The sequence below is a fragment of the Sceloporus occidentalis genome, unplaced genomic scaffold (genome assembly GCF_023333645.1).
Source record: "Sceloporus occidentalis isolate IW3139 unplaced genomic scaffold, rSceOcc1.0.p SCAF_210, whole genome shotgun sequence".
Classification (NCBI taxonomy): domain Eukaryota; kingdom Metazoa; phylum Chordata; class Lepidosauria; order Squamata; family Phrynosomatidae; genus Sceloporus; species Sceloporus occidentalis.
The window spans coordinates 688050-705577 of NW_028317190.1; the positions used below are offsets into that span (position 1 = coordinate 688050).

At 42.1% G+C, this 17528-nt stretch overlaps 1 protein-coding gene across 2 annotated transcripts; it reads right to left on the reverse strand.

Moving 5' to 3' along the window:
* Positions 1 to 10524: 10524 nt before the first annotated feature.
* LOC149277548 (proteasome subunit alpha type-3-like) lies at positions 10525 to 16407 on the reverse strand. 2 transcript variants are annotated; one of them, XM_089502754.1, is made up of 11 exons: positions 16387 to 16407; positions 15267 to 15349; positions 14417 to 14540; positions 14071 to 14172; positions 13905 to 13978; positions 13252 to 13324; positions 12885 to 12950; positions 12020 to 12066; positions 11492 to 11559; positions 10659 to 10723; positions 10525 to 10569 (listed from the first exon to the last, which is right to left on the reverse strand). In XM_089502754.1, exons 1-11 carry the CDS (start codon positions 16405 to 16407, stop codon positions 10525 to 10527), a joined length of 768 nt encoding a protein of 255 aa, XP_089358880.1. The 2 variants fall into 2 exon arrangements, with proteins under 2 accessions (XP_089358880.1, XP_089358879.1); XM_089502753.1 differs by having other exon boundaries at positions 13252 to 13298; positions 13870 to 13978.
* Positions 16408 to 17528: the final 1121 nt, after the last annotated feature.

Sequence of the window (17528 nt, forward strand, 5' to 3'; positions counted from 1 at the left end):
AACTTGTCTTTGGCCGGAAGGCTTACGTGAGACGGATGCCTGAGATCCGGGCAAAAAGGTGGATTTTGGGCCCGGCTGCAGGGTGTCGGAGGGCAGCTTCACGGTGAAAACACAACTTTAGAAACTATCAGAATTTCTTGTGTAAATAAACCCGTTATGTAGATGTCAATAATATCGACACACTATTAACGTGCCTGTGAATAACGCATGGCCACAGTCTGTCTAGGAGCAGAATCTGTAACTGGTTTGCGGTGTCGATACCCGTCTGCGCGTTCTCTTCCTGCTGCGGCGGCCCACCTTACATGTTGCAGAAATACTGATAATAATCATATAATATGTTTGAAAATATCGAAGACTTTATCGTAGCGCCAGACATACACAGCACTGGGGTCACACACAGAGCATCTCCCTTCTCCACAAGCACACAGCGATTCTTGCACCGATACGTATAGAGGCTGCAAGGTGGGCTTGGATTGTCAGAAGTGAGGGTCTGTTTGACGTTCTCCCATATTAACAGTGCTGCCTAGATTTCCAATTTAATTGAAACCATAACCACACATTCGCCCCCACGGTATACATGGATGGTGAAAATAATAAAGAAGGATTTGAACTGCAGGTAGACGGCATAATACCAAACACTGTGTGCTGGCTGGGGAACGTTCAGAAAGGTCTAATATAAAAAAAAAACTTATGAGGTTAAAAAGGTGAAGAGTTGTGGAGAACGCACGCACCTTCAGCCAAGACCTCGAGCAGCCGGGGAGAACCTGCTTTATTTGTAAGCAAATTGGTAAATAACGTGAGAAAGTAAGCGTGTGTGAATGTTTACAAATAAAACTATCTTCCATCCCACCCAAAACAATGACCCCAAACTTACTGTCTGCCATGTAGATGAATTATCTGTGTAGATATAATAAATCTATTTTATCCGATCGGGATGAAGCAGATCACTACAGAGAAAATAGCGGCGATCCACAATTAAAACTTTTTGTTTGTTTAGTGGAGGTTTCCTGGGCTTTTTTTTTTTTTTTTTGCGTAACACCGTATAATTTACTACTTTTTTGGTCTAAAAAAAAAAACCAAAAAACTTTCTATTGAATTTGAGTAATCCAAGTTAATTTGAGAAAATGGTTTGTGTGAGCGCGTGAATTGTCACTTTGTATTTAACCTCCCCGGCCTCTGGATCGCTAGCCAGCACTGCCACTCTTGGTCCAGGGCCACCAAGTGAGGCCTCTGGCTGTACATGCGCGGCCATGCATTATGTTTTTATTCCTGGGCACCGGTGACTGCACGTCGCACCACTCGGTCTGCCTCTGAGGCTCACCGGGCACTCTCCCAGCGTGCCACGTGGCCAGCGTGTGTCGGCTCTTACTGGTTTTAGGCAGTAATATGTTCGCCTGCTTTCTTTATTACCGTCTTGGCCGGTTCAGTTATGGTCTGTGGTCAAACCCTCTTGGATGATAGCGTTCCATCAGGGTGATGGGTTATTGCTCTGAGCGTTTTATAAGTCAGGTGAGTACTAGTGGTCACGTGACTTTTAGCTTCAAGGTTATAGGTTAAACAAGGTCTGATTAGCAAGCTCAGGGTCTATTATAGAAAAATATTTGTTATGGAAGACATTTGTTGTAATATATACTTTCTCCAGCTTCAGAGTCGCAAGACAGAGGAATGTAATGTGCTTATTTATGTATGTCTATACATGGGACAGGGCTGGCCAGGGAACTGGAGCTTTATCTCCCTGTGAACTCCGCCTCGCTGAGCAAAAATAATCCCCAACGTTTCATGAATCCAAATATTTATAACGATCGATTACAATTGGAACAAAAAGAACAAGCTAAAGCTATTGCTTTATTTCCAGACCCAAAATGAAAGCGCCATCATATGCATTTTAACACGCGTGATCGCTGAGGTCCCCCCTCTTATGTAAATGTGATACTTGCCCCCCAGTCAGCTGCAGCTTCTCCATAAGGTAGGTGCACTTATTTTCAAAAGTGAACAATGGATTTGAAAGTATTTACAAAGTACTTTCCTATTCATTGATTGTTCCTCTGGACACCAGAGTGTCCCTTTTTAAAGGCAAAGTATGCTCTACAAAGGAAATGCGCGCGCGATCCCGCCGGTGGTGGGTTTCTTATTTTCTACTTGGGATAAAAGGGGCTTCTATTCACTAAAAGGGATAATTGACAGGGCAGTCGGGGCTTCAACTCCATTACTTCACTACTCATACGAGGCCAGAGGGTCGGCTGGTCGGGTATAATATAGAGACCTGGATGAATTATACATGATGCAGGGCCAGCCAAGCTATCCCTGCAGCAGAAGCTCAGTGAGGTTGGTCCTTCATGATGCATGGAGAAGTCAGAGACAAAACACTTTACTGAATGGACTCATGTTTTTAAATTGGACTTCCTGAAAATACAGGCTGTGGGGTCTAGTAACAAAAAAACCAAAACACTTAAATTCTGCCCTACTTGTGAACATCATTAAAATAAAAAATACTACCCTTTAAGTTAAAGTAATTATACATTTTTATGAATTAAATGCATATTTTTTGTGTATATGTCCTGCTGCTTCGCCTGTAACTGGTTGGAATTATAATAAATGAAGCATCATAACGTTTCCTGGACTCACTAATCTTTATAGATCAATGAAAGGTCGTTTTCATTTATAGATGAAGAATAAGCAGAATACATAGAATGCAAACTCTGTGCCTCAAACGAGGGCTGCCATCAGAGGAAGACTGGGTCGGAAGTCGTTCTAGAACCATTGAGATGTGTTTACATCACTGAATAGTTACAATACCAAAGTCAAATTCTCCTGGAGGGCCACGTGCCCAAGCCCTTCGTTGGGAATTGTTTTAAGATGTGACGTCACTCGCAGCTATCATCGGTATGTGGAATAACCGGCAGTAACTGCAACAGACGCTTCTGTCTTAAAGCTGAAGAGGACACCGCTCTGGGTCGTGTGACTCCAACGAGGATGAGTCGGAAGCAATTAACATCCCCGCGCCCGTGTGACAGCAGAAAACATCGCGGCCAAGCAGCCGGTGACACATTTAATTTGCCTCCACCTCTGCTGCTAGGGTATGATGTCATAACCCAGTTGGGGAGGTCAGAGATCACCTCTGTAACCAGCCCGGTGGGTAACTGTAAATCAGGGGTCCTGATCGCCTCTTTTGCTATGCGGAGGTAATGCTGCCGGTTACCCCCCCGGTTCCCGGGGCTCTCTAGGTCATGTGATCACTGTGCGTGTTTGATATCAAGGTGCGGGAAAGAACCGATTTTGTTAAGGAACTTTTAACGGCGGAAGTAGAACTTAAGTGCCAGTTAAATATGTCGCTGGCCTTAATATTGGCCTATTTCATTGCGCCTTATAATCTAACATGGCTTTTAACCCTTTAGCATTCAAGGAATTGGGACACGTTTATAAAAATAAATAAATAATTCTGCTATATGTTAAACCCCCTCTCTTAAGGAACGCACCCATACAAAGTGTCCCCCCGAATGGAAATGAGTCTCTTCAGCAGTTACATTCACGTATTAGACTTCTTTAGTATGAAAAATGTAATAAATGGAGGAAAGACATGCACACCAGTGTCCCCAAACCAAAAATCGCAGTGCATGGAATTCTCGTGTGATGAAGGGCGCACCGTCACTCATCACACGAGAATTCCATGCACTGCTGGGTAGCCGGCGTGGGGCAAGGAGTCGGGCGCGGGCGCCTGTTTTAAAAGGAGTATAGGAGGCGCCCTTTAAAAAAAAACAATGAGGTTGAAAAGAATCCTCAGGAGAGTCTCTCCAGACCCTCCTGAGAATCTGGCTCCAGTTGCAGGTTGCATACAGATACTGCATCCAACCATGCAAGTCAATGGAGCCCAGCTTTCTAATCACAATGTGATTAGTAAAGTATTCAAAAAAAGAATTTGGAAAAAAAGAATAAAATAAAAAATAAATAGTTTATTATTATGAGCAAGTGCTAAAATTAGCGCTTTATCGTCTCAAAAAGCTCAACATAGAAAGAGTTAAAAGAAAAGCATTTCAAATACCCAAGGGGTGTCTAATTTAATAAAATATTAATGGATTTGATGGGGTTAATTGGAGTGGCCGGGCTCAGATAGGGCATAGGCACAGACTGACCAAACTGGAGAAAAAAAGCGCACTTCCCAAATGTGGCATTTTAACCCCAAACACCCGACAAATCCATGCATGTGGGGTATCACTGCACTCGGGAGATAAAGCCGAACACATATTGGGGTTGTTTGATAGTGACGCATACCAGGAGCTACAAATTCATTCCTTAAGAATGTGTGTAAAAAAAAAATAAAAAAATACTACCACAAGATTTGGCAAAGGCAGGCGGTAGAATCTCATGCATGAAAGGGTTAAAATACCAGCATTTGAAATACTTTGGGTGTCTAGTTTTCAAAAATATATGGTCTGATGGGGTATATTGAATTAGCCGGCTTCAAAGATGTTCCAAAGAGGAGATGGAGGCAGAATGACCAGATTTGGAAGAAAAGGTTTTGAAATCATAAAACGCTACTTGTACTTATTACCCTATAACTTACAAAAAACAGCAAAAAAACATAAAAACATTGGGTATTTCTAAACTCAGGACAGATAGTAGAATCTATTGAGCTAGTTTTTTTTTACTTTTGTAATAAAAGATTTTTCAAATAGAAGTCATAAAAACGTGTTTTATTTCAAAATTTCACCATGTTTTATTATTTTTTTGAGTAAATAAGACAATATGATCCACATAACGGTATCTGAAGAAAAAACAATATATAACGTGTGTGGGAAAATTACAGCTGAACACGAGCGCCGCAAAAGTGTTAAAACAGCCTCGGTCCCAAAGGGTACAAAAAGGAAAAAAAAAAAAGCCCGGTCCTTAAGGGGTTAACGCAGGTGACATGTCGACGGCTGCCGCAGCTGTGTGTCGGCCCTGAGAAAATTCCATGTGCTTTATAACAACACACCCTCCTGGAAGCAGTTCGCGCAGGTTAATAGCAGTGTCACATTACAGCAAGTAAATCAGCCGCATGCATAGTAAGGGCCGGGGCGGTTTTACTACGAGCTGGCGTGTCTGTAATGTGAATGTATAACAACACGGGGAGAGTAACCATCACAAGCACCGACAGAAACGCTGGGGATTGTGTTACTCGCGCGACACCTTCGTCGGGCCTTTGGGAATAAAAGCGAAACATAAAATCGTAAATGTGTGATAAATGGAATTAAGTGGCACTGCGGATGCTTTCACAATTACTAGACTAACCTGTTTTCCTTCTCTGCATAGATGCGGACGTATCTTTAGAGAACAGATCCGCAGCTAAGCAAAGAGCTTCACGTATTTTAGCTTGTGCGTATATATATTTGTGTGTATATATATATATATATATACACACACACACATATAAGTGTGTGTGTGTGTGTGTGTGTGTGTAAAAACTACAGAGACACCCCCCCCCCCTCCTTTTGCTGTCATCTTTATTGCCGAGTGACATGTCCGCCCCCCCCCAAGCCAGCCCTCAATATGGCGGTCTGTAGCGTAAATGGACTGCTTTTTGTTTTTCAATAATGTCAATTACTGGAAGCTTACAGACATGTTGGCCCTGCAATAATATCGTCTTAAGCTGCATTTACAGAAATGTTATACCGTTTGTAAATAGGCGGCATTGTAAAAGTTACGGATTTCAGCCTTTCACACTGTAACATGGCAGATAATGGCGACTGTAAAAGTAACAAAACCCCTGCGCTGCATTCACGGAGCTGATCTTTTATTCCCGATTGTGTAACTTTACAAACAGCGACTTTTCCCACTTGCATTCCTAATTTTAGAATACGTAATCGCTGCCGCTCGGCGTCCTCCCCCACTCTTTGTACAGCAAACAGCAACAATGGAGCAGAGCCAATTCCTTGTGACAGCGGAGGCGCCCACACCCACCGACTACCGTGCGGCCGCAGCTCTCCTGCGCCACCTACTGGCAGCTGCCCCAATAACACGTGCAGCGCATGCTGCGGCCACGCAACGTTTATCACAAAAGTTGCAGTTTCGACAAACCCTGTAGCTGACGGCCGTAAATGTCACTTTTAGGGAGCTTAAGCACAGTCCTCTAGGGCAATAAGGCTCAGGAACACTGAGCTGCAACAAACTATGATTTATTGTGCAAGGGCACAAAACAACCTCAGAGCCTCTCTGGCTATACTTTGCTAGCCCAGCCCGACCAGCCCAATTTCTCATTTCACTTACCCACCAGACTCTGGAAACCTCCCCCAGACAGAACACACAAGTTCAGGCAGGTTTTGCACACTTGGCTCGGGGATCTTCTTCGTGGCCTCTCCTTGCCCTGGAAGTGCAGGGAACGTCCTCTCTCTACAACAGTCTCTCTGATTGTCGGGCTCCAGGGGGTTTAATGCTCGGCACCTGTGCCTGATGTAGGCTTCATCAAAGTCCTGGACTAGATTCTGCAAACCTGGCGTGGGCATCTAGTCTGCTACCAACCTAGAGTTGGACCATTGGCCCACCAGGCTCTTCAAATGTTTCACCCCAGGGACAGACAGACAAGATCTGCACATCATCTGTGCATTAAATACACACAGAACATGTCCCTGGGCCTGTACAGTGTCACACGGTGTATAACTCTGTGTCACTCATAGTGCCTACTAGCCTACTATATATACACTGCTCAAAATAATAAAGGGAACACTAAGATTACACATCCTAGATCTGAATGAATGAACTAATCGTATGACATACTTTCGTCTTTACATAGTTGAATCTGCTGACAAAAAAAAAATTCACACAAAAATGTATTAACCCATGGAGGTCTGGATATGGAGTCACACTCAAAATCAAAATGGAAAACCACACTACAGGCTGATCCAACTTTGATGTTATGTCCTTAAAACAAGTCACAATAAGGCTCAGTAGTGTGTGTGGCCTCTACGTGCCCATATGACCTCCCTACAACACCTGGGCATGCTCCTGATGAGGTTGCGGATGGTCTCCTGAGGGATGTACTCCCAGACCTGGACTAAAGCATCCGCCAACTCCTGGACAGTCTGTGGTGCAACGTGGCGTTGGTGGATGGAGCGAAACATGATGTCCCAGATGTGCTCAATCGGATTCAGGTCTGGGGAACGGGCGGGCCAGTCCATAGCATCAATGCCTTCCTCTTGCGGGAGCTTGCATTAGGAGGAACCCAGGGCCAACCGCACCATCATATGATCTCACAAGGGGTCTGAGGATCTCATCTCGGTACCTAATGGCAGTCAGGCTACCTCTGGCAAGCACATGGAGGGCTGTGAGGCCCCCCAAAGAAATGCCACCCCACACCATTACTGACCCACCGCCAAACCGGTCATGCTGGAGGATGTTGCAGGCAGCAGAACGTTCTCCACATCTGTCACATGTGCTCAGTGTGAACCTGCTTTCATCTGTGAAGAGCACAGGGCGCCAGTGGCGACTATGCCAATCCTGGTGTTCTCTGGCAAATGCCAAATGTCCTTCACGGTGTTGGGCTGTAAGCACAACCCCCACCTGTGGACGTCGGGCCCTCATGGAGTCTGTTTCTGACCGTTTGAGTGGACACATGCACATTTGTGGCCTGCTGGAGGTTATTTTGCAGGGCTCTGGCAGTGCTCCTCCTTGCACAAAGGTGGAGGTAGCGGTCCTGCTGCTGGGTTGTTGCCCTCCTACGGCCTCCTCCACGTCTCCTGATGTACTGGCCTGTCTCCTGGTAGCGCCTCCATGCTCTGGACACTACGCTGACAGACGCAGCAAACCTTCTTGCCACAGCTCGCATTGATGTGCCATCCTGGATGAGCTGCACTACCTGAGCCACTTGTGTGGGTTGTAGACTCCGTCTCATGCTACCACTAGAGTGAAAGCACCGCCAGCATTCAAAAGTGACCAAAATATCAGCCAGGAAGCATAGGAACTGAGACGTGGTCTGTGGTCACCCCCTGCAGAACCACTCCTTTATTAGGGGTGTCTTGCTTATTGCCTATAATTTCCACCTGTTGTCTATTCCATTTGCACAACAGCATGTGAAATTGATTGTCCATCAGTGTTGCTTCCTGAGTGGACAGTGTGATTTCACAGCTGTGTGATTGACTTCGAGTTACATTGTGTTGTTTAAGTGTTCCCTTTGTTATTTTGAGCAGTGTATTATATTATATATATACACACACCCCTCCTACATAAACTAATGATATTTTAAATCCTTAATAATCAGGAAATCCGCTTTGTCCTGTTTAATATCCCGTATTATCAGCATTGCTGGTTCCAAGCTGCCGTTTTTTTGTAGCTCCGCGGTGCATTTATAGTAGCTTGAATTTCTGAACCGGGATTTCATTATAATCAGAAGATGCAACCAGCAGAATTTGAATAGACTGGTCACTGTATTAAATAAATAAATATATATATATATATATATATATATATGTGCTATTTTTATGAGAGGTAATGGGGGCTGCGGGGGGTAGTTGTCACCCCCACCTTATGTAATATACTCTAGTTTGCCAGCATCACGTCATACCAACTCTTCGACAGTCATGTTTATACAAGTGCACACTGCCACTACTGAATTCACATTTTCTGGCAGCTCAGGTGCGCTCAACATTCAGAATAGACCTGCCACGCCTCTAAATCCCATCTCATCTATTTACTCGAAAAACTGAATTGCTGGACCGATCTGCTATCAACAGAGCACCCTTTATGTTATAAAATGTGTACTTTTGTGTTTAAACCAATAATAAGCCATCCAACTGAAAGTTATGTTACACAGTAGACCTTATATGTAAAAAAAAAAAAAACTAAAAAAAAAAACCATAATTCTAGCTTCAAAAATCCCCTTAGCCCCAAACTAATATCCAAATGCTTTGTATTGTTACTTGTGAAGCCGGAAACAATTCCATACAGGGACCTTCCGTATATCATCGCACGAAAGATCCTTTGAAAATGTAACATGTTTTCCTTCTACAAAGAGCGGAGCGACTCCCTGACATTAAGGAGCAGGTTGATGATCGCAGCTAAAGTATTACCCTCTAAGGCTAGGTTTCCACTTGGTTTTTTTATGCTAAAAACGCCCATAAAAACGCCAATAGCGCCACCTGGCGTTTTTTTTGTGGAAAAACGCAGCAGCCAGATGTTAGCTGTTTTTCAATAGGAAATCGCAAAATGCCATTTCCACTTGGCGTTTTTCTGTCTGGCGTTTTTTCAGTCCTCTTTGGCGTTTTTCTGCTTTTTTGGGCTCTGTGGCAGTTTTTCAAAATCGCAGCATGTTCACACTCTGGCGTTTTTTCAAGGAAATCTTGGCGTTTTTCTCCAATAGAAGTCTATGGGAGAGAAAAAACGCCATGAAAAAGCCATGTGGGTTTATTGCCTTGGCGTTTTTTATGGCGTTTTTTCCACAGTTACAATGCAGAGGATGGACCCAGTATCTGTGTGTCCTACGAGAAATAGGCTGAAAACAAACAGTTTCACACAAAACAAAGTCCTGGACTGGTTCATATTGAATTTTACACCATTTGGAACAAACATGCCATTACAAACAAACATACCCGACACATCAACTGGATTCTGCGTGCCAAAAGCAACAGCAAACAATTTGCACCATCATTTGGGGCCAATCTTCCTAGAGGAGCAGACATTCGGAATAAAGCATGCCTTACAAACCACAGAAAAGAGACAAAGGGGTCTACCAAGTAAATGACATCGGGGGCAGATACTTGCCATTTATCCTAATCCCTTTTAGCTGGGTGAAACTGCTAACTTGTAAAGGCTGGAAAAACTGCCTAAGGTCAAAAAAAGCAATTTCCACAGAAAGGCTAAAACGCCAGAAAAAACTCCAGAAAAAAACGCCAAAACGCAGGAAAATGCAGTGGCAGTTTTCTTGGCGTTTTTCATCAAGAAAAAAAACGCAGGACAAAAATCCAAGTGGAAACCTAGCCTAAGGGTCTTTGTTCTGGGAGCTTTATTTATAGACGAATCCTAGCAACAAGAAAAAAACAGCAGTAAGATATAGTAGAATTAAACGTCCCCGGTGAAACTTTGGCTAACATGCTTCATAACACGCGTGCTAATTTATCAGGGGAGGGTATATGATATGCTGTAATCAGGCCATCAAATATATCACGTTAAAGATGCTACAATGGGGTGGATTTATTTGACTTTGCAATCTCTTACTTAGGTTTATTTTTTGTTTTGTTAGTTAATGCTGACTGTAGTTTTAGGGTGGATCATGGATGCCCTCTTCTTTGTACTTAGTTTAACCTCAGCCATTTCTCAGCTGTGCCCCCAAGCATGTCCGTTACATATTACCGACATAGTGCTATCAAAATGTAATTATATACAAACTGCCAATGAAATCCTCGGTAATACCATTTACTGAAAGTTTCAGACAAGGCAAGAAATGTAAATGGGGATTTACTGTCAGCTTATACAATGTCTGTCCAGGATCCGGTATTTATATTAAAAAAACAAAACAAAACAGTATGCAGAGTCGGAGCCATCGTGGAGAAAAAAGAACTACATGTTGTCATCATCTGAATCGTCTTCCTCTTCTAAAGATTCCTGTAAAATTGAGAAGAATACATATGGTGATGTTACACACTGTAATAGTTCCATGTAACGCAGCATGAATAACATAAAAAAAAGTTTACCTTTGCATATTTTTCTGCTTCTTCTCGGATATCTTTAGGAACAATTTCATGTTTTCCTTTTGTTACTTGTTTTGGGAAAAATACAAAAAATTGTCACTATACAGATATATAACATTCATAAAAGTCTCAATTTTTGGCATAATAAAAACACAGATTATAATATATATATATATATATATATATATATACACATACATACATACATACATACATACACATGAATTGGTCTGTTTTAGATTTCATCAAGTAAGCGCATAATCTGCATAAGCAGAGTCACAAAGTAATAACTAACTTTTTCGGCAGTTGTAACAGAAAACACGGTGTCTATTCACTAAGACAGGGGTTCTCAAACTGCGGCCCTCCAGCTGCTGCAGGACTACATCTCCCATACTCTTCAGCCAGCCCCTTAGCTGAAGGAGCATTATGGGAGATGTAGTCCTGCAGCAGCTGGAGGGCCGCAGTTTGAGAACCCCTGCACTAAGACCTTGCACTAAAACGGAAGATGTAAATGCACGGACTTCACAATGCATTATGAAGGTGCCACCCAGTGGGCTTCCCTGGAAGAAGGGCCGAAATGGCCCTGCATAATGCATGGTTTACTAAGCAAGATGACTTGCATCTGTTTTTTTCAGCATAAGCCAAGTTAGTTTTACTTGGGACAATAAAGCCCAAAACTAAAAATGTGCAAATCCAGAAGCCATGAAGACTAAAAACCCGCCTGGCTCTTTGAAAAGTTAACCGAAACGATTAATTGTGTAAGAAACGCGTGTATTTAGGAAAGAAGTACCAGACTCCGCACCATGCCGCTTGGAGATAACATTTCGAGTGCTCACCTTCTCCCACCCAGCTCAATTCCAGCTCAAAGGATTTATCCTTCACTTCATCGTGGACAATATAGATTCTTTAAAAATAAAAAAGGTTCACATTATGAGTTGCTGTTACAAGACATTAAATACAATCTGGTATATTAAGAGCATAATCCTTACAAAATGTGTTATTCTTTTCGCTAAGCCTTAATCACATAAACACCACCACATTTTAGTTTCTATGGCAACAATCAGTGCCTGATTTTACATCACATGACATTTAAATGTTCCCGGCAAAAGATATCAATGACACAGAAGTTTTGTTCATTTACAGAAGTGTTGAATTCTGTAGAGGGGAGGAACCAAAGGAAGTTGTTACCAGACTTTGTTAAAATTATATTAAACAAATATAGCAGAACCACACCAAAAAGGAGCGTTTGATGTGTGCAAATTTGGTGTAAAGTAATACTGTTTCTGGATTAGTTATAAAATCATTCAACGGTTTATCAAATGGATTATTTATAAATGTTGGGGGGGGGGGAATAAGACACTTACATTTTTGCCACTTCTTTGATCGCCTCCCGACAGGTCATCTCCTTCATCTTAAAAAAAAAAAAAAAAAAAAAAAAAAGAGAACAGTGTCACGGAAGCCTCTGTGCCATGGGCTCCTGGAGGGGACTGAGTGCCAGCCTCCTTACTACAGACTATGGGCCCTGGTAAGGAGTGCCACGTTATCCAAATTATAAGAGACTCTAAAGACTGTGGAGCTCGGAAACAGATTTGGGGTTCCTGCATTTTGGGACTGTGACGGTTCCTAGAGTCACCCTACCCCTCAGTTAATGTTATCCTTTTGTGTGTTATTAATAAAAATGTATTTTATTATTTCCTAACCGTTTACACACAGCACACTAAGGTCTGGGAGATCCTGAGGTCCCTGGTCAGTCCGTCACAAACAGTATTTTATTTATTTTGTTAAACATTGTAATGCATTCAATTAATGTCCTGTCTCTATCCAAATCATTCCCACTGAATCAGCCATCTGCATGTACGCTAGCAAATATCTCTTATCAGATATCAGACATGCAATTATCTGCTGCTTCCATTGATTAGGAGTGATATCGAGCGGCACAATAAATATACACTCCCTGCTTTCAGTACAGGCAGCCGGAGGAGAGCTGAAGTCTCATTTTCTAACTCCAATAACTAAAGTATGCATTTAAAGCGGTAGGTTAATGATTAAAGAAGAATATACTAAAATACTGTGTGAGTACACACTCTTCAAAAAGTAAAAAAACAAAAAAACGCTGACCTAAAGGCTGCAGCTCTTTTGAGGACCATCATTTCTTGCCACTCATTGGCTGCATGTTTTATCTAGCAAGCAAAAAATTAAGCACAATAAGCGTGGTCGTCACTCACTTACCTGGAGCTTTTCAATTTCTGTCTTAGCGGCCTGTTTGGCTTTACCAATAGCACAGCCCCAATATCCCTGAAACAAACAGAAAACATGTCCGATCAAGGATGTAATGTATTTATATTTCAGGAGATTTGGTAAGTAGACATCACCAAATACATTTTTTATTTACAGTGTTGTTGACTTATTTTGGTAAATCTTACAAATACTTGAATTTTGTATCAAAAAGGTATAACAACGAACCAGTAGAACATACAGTAGACAAATCACAAAATTAAGCATTACCAAGGGTGCCATAAACCCGGGGCTGAGCCAGTAACCACATTATGCCTGACAACAAAACACATTCTAACTATAGTCTTACAACACAACTTACATATGATATGCCAGATGGGTCGACCATATACAACTGAGAGCCATCATCTTCATTATAGGACCCCAGGATGAAACTGAAAAATGAATAACAAACAAGTGTTCTATTTTTAGAATGTAAAACTAATGAATGATGTGTCAGTGAAATGCAAATAATCCTTCCAGTTACTATTACACTATGTGAAGATACAAAATGTTTTGTTTTTTTGGGGTTTTTTTAATAATGCCGTCTTATATTTAATCATTGTGGTATTTTACATCATAATATACATGTGAGTCTTTGGGCGTTATTTACTAAAGCAGGATTTGCGGGTGAGTTAGACTTGTCAAGGAGGAAGGGTTGAGCTGCATTATACACACTTCAATCAATCAATGAAAACACCCAGGAAATATCCCCTTATTACCGATGGACATTCCGCTCCACCTCTGACCCCACATGAGTACAGCTTGGAGACCCACTAAAGCCACGCAATCCTTTTACCATTTAAGTGCAAATGAGCTCCTGGCATCTGGAAACACAGTTTGCCCCTCTACAAAGAAACATCACTGTAAGAGTACCGGAATAATACGAAGCCGTGTATAATATGCATGTTTATTGTATTTTGCACATGTGTATACACACTCAGGAGGTGTGAGATTTTACAGCCATGATCATACCTGGAGCCGAACGGTCTAACAGCACTGTACAGGGTATACGCATGCACATACATGGCCACTCTGTCTGAGAGATGCTAGAAATTACAGAAGAGGTGGAAATAATTAGTCTCCATGATGCAGACATAGCATTAAGTGGAATTGATATTCCTGTAACACAGTATAGTACCTTTAGTGGAATGTCATAGCCATAGTTAGATCTAAAGTTGGAGGCTTCTTCTCTGGCTATGTCTGCTAAGGAGCGCGCATCTGCCAGGAGACCAGCTACAGCCTACAGCAAACAAACAACAGTCTTAAAACAAAAAGTGCTGCTGGAAATGCGTGCATCTGGAGACTTCCCATAGGTATACAAGCAGTAACTATTTGGTTTATCCTATATAATTTACTGGGAAATCCAGCAAATGCAAAACTATGGAGATTACTACAAAATAATTTAAGGCACATAAGAATGCGCACATCCCTCAGTTTGATGTTAATGAACCATACATCTATTAATAATAAAAAAAACAACTTACCATACCAACGTGACGATCCACATTGAAAATCCGTTTGTTGGATCCTTCTTCATAGAGTTTGGACAGCACTAGTTTCTCTACCCCAAACACGACTCCATCCTTACACCGAATGCCGATGGCTGTGCTGCAAAGCGCAAAAATAACGACGCTTTCACACGCATAAGAACATCACCGACGCTACAATCTGAACGAGACATCTTATGATAATTAAGGACTTCATAAAAAATGCACAGCGTTGCAGATCTTTTGGAAACGTTATTCGGTTACTCAAATGATTAACAGCAGTAATTGTAAGTTTAAAAACATAGCTGTACTCCTGTTAGTTACACGATATATATATATATATATATATATATATATATATATATATATATATAAATTATATTTTGAACCCTACAGGTTTGTTTCCATATTAATATAAAAAGCATTGGAGAGAGGAAGACTGTGTTGTGCTGTAATGAGCGGTCAAGACGGAAGTGCTACAGAGATAAATATTTGTGCCCCAGCCCCAACACCGCTTTGCCATGTAATGAGAAATGAATTCCTGATTCCTCCTTTCTCAGTCAGCGCTACACTTTCTTCCATCAACATTGCCCTACCCCACCTCAGACCATGTACAACACAAGCGAAGCCCCCAGACCTTGCCCACTGGCCTGATACCACCATACTGAACGCCATCCTGATACAGAGCTATTCCTCATGCCTCCTTCTATTTAGACGTCCAGAGAAAGTCTGGCCCGCAGCACAAGAAGCCATTAAGTAAGAGAAACTGTATATCTTTTGTTTTCTCGCGCCGTTTTCTTGCTGCTGATCGCATTATAAAGCCAATGACACGGGTCACGGTTCTCACCTGCTGTTCTCCACTGCTTTGGCTGCGTATTCTACTTGAAATACTCTGCCGTCTGGAGAGAATGTCGAGGCCGACAAGTCATACTGCAGAGAAAAAGAGAAATTCATTGACTGCATACTCCAGACACATCCTAAAGCCGATGTATGATGCTGGGGGAACCTGTCAGCCTATGGTTATTAATATAGCGCCATCATAGTCTGAGCGCTGTACAATAGGCAAACAGGACATAACAATGTGGACTTGCAGAAACAAGCGGTCAGGAAAGACCTGCTCAGACGAGCTTACAATCTACAAATATACCTCCGCTGAAAAGAAACACGGCATAGAAAGTTACCTTCAATCTACATGTATGTGATAGCACTCTGTCATATTATACGAATGGCATGTAATCTAACCCCCAAGCAGCAGCGATATATATATATATATATATATGAGCAACAAACTTAAGTCACAAAACCATTACAGCCAGGTTCGGGAACCAGAATGTTTTTGCTTCGTGTTAAATGACACTGTAGGGATTTAGGAAGTAATGAAATATCGTTTCTGAAGAGCAGGCAGATCCAATGTTGATGCCTCTCATTACATCAGAGATTCTGTCATCTGACATCATCAACACCAAGATCAGACTGACGTTCATTACTTTATTCCGGGGGCCATCCCCAGCGAGCGTCTCCTGCACCCACCTTACTGAATAAAGCCTTATGTCTGAGGCTGCTGCTTTTAGAGAAGCTTCCAGATAAACCCCATCCAGTGCACTTTCTAGAATAAACTCACCATCAGAGTGACTACAACGGTCCAAAGCGACCGAAAAAGCCCCCAGAGGCCTGCTGAGCCCTGACACCTGAGTGGAAGAACCCCGCTGACTTTCACTTTACTTTCACGGCACAGGGCATTAGGCAGCACGTTCAAAGAACCCTCTCATTTTCCATACCGGGCCAACAGCACCCGTCCGGGCCAGAGCAGGGTACCCGGGTCAGATGTCACAAGCCGGGTACATAATGATGATGCACAAAGCCGGCGGCCATAGGAAGCCCTTGTAACCAAGAAGCCTGTTAACTGCCTAGTAGTATCTTCCACCCTGTGCAGACAGCGGGCTGTCCGTATGAATGCTGTTACTCACCCCAGTACCGATAGAACTCATCGCTGCTTGTAAACAGTGAAGTCAGAGGGTGAGACGGCAGTTTCGCTCCTTCAGTTCCTCCGTACTGTCACCCAGCAGTAAAGCGCGATTCGATTGCTCGAGAACGAGCCAATCAGAACGCAGAGCGACAGCGCATGCGCAATTACCTCTACGGCGCACTCAACAGCAATGAATAGTGAAGATCCTTAAAGAAACACGTTTTCAATCCCAAGAGCGCCATAAACTAGCGCCCTCTAATGGTGGGAGGGCGATTACGCACAAAAACTGTAGCAGTCTTAACTTTTACACTGTAACCACGATTAAGAAATGTAAAATATCGTCAGACTCAATTCTGTAAACGCATACATATCACTGAAGCTAGACCCACAATCAAACGCTCGACCAGACCTGATCCTGATTCAATAGGGTTTAAACACAGGAAGTCTAACACAACCATGTATAACCCCTTAAGGACAATGGGCGGTCCCCAAAACCCATTGAAAACAATGCATTTTGAGCCAGTACATGTATGGGCTTTGTCATTAAGGGGTTAAATATTTTACAAGAAAAAGCTCTCACTATACATAAGCCCATATTGTTCAACCCAAAACCATACATAGAGAAGTAAGACAAATATGGGACGCTTTGCTTCCCAGTGTTTTTTATGAAACAAATAACTTGCCAGTTTCATTAGAGCCTGTTTCCGGCGTCATGGATGCCTCCTACATCAAGGTACAGATGCCTTCTTCCTGATTGTAAGAGTTTATTGTTCCCGAAAAAGTCAGATGCTAGGAACAAAAGTAAGTACTGTAATATAATATGTAATTGTTATACTTTAAGAGGATTGTAAATAAAGATTGCCTTTAGTTCTATATACAAATTCTTGACTATCCTTGTTAATGTAACATTAAAGCTCACATTTTTCTTAACTCCAAAAAAACAAAAAGACACTGTTTATATCTTTTTTTTTTTTTTTTATTCTCTAGGAACATCGAGTAAATACTACATTAAATGTCCAGCGTGTGTCATTTACAAATGTGTAAGAGCGTACAGAAATCACTGAGCGATGGAAGTGTGTTAAAAAGGTTAAGTTACACGGTAGTGAGTTTTATTGTGACAAAGAAAGTATGTTAAGAAAAGAA

What these genes read in the sequence shown, in the direction of transcription:
- LOC149277548 (XM_089502753.1), bottom strand. Translation starts at nt 16,407, where the DNA reads ATGAGTTCTATCGGTACTGGG. An exon ending in AAAGCAGTGGAGAACAGCAG is followed by an intron (nt 14,541 to 15,266) that starts GTGAGAACCGTG and finishes TGCGCTTTGCAG; the next exon opens with CACAGCCATCGGCATTCGGT. An exon ending in TGGATCGTCACGTTGGTATG is followed by an intron (nt 14,173 to 14,416) that starts GTAAGTTGTTTT and finishes TGTTTGCTGTAG; the next exon opens with GCTGTAGCTGGTCTCCTGGC.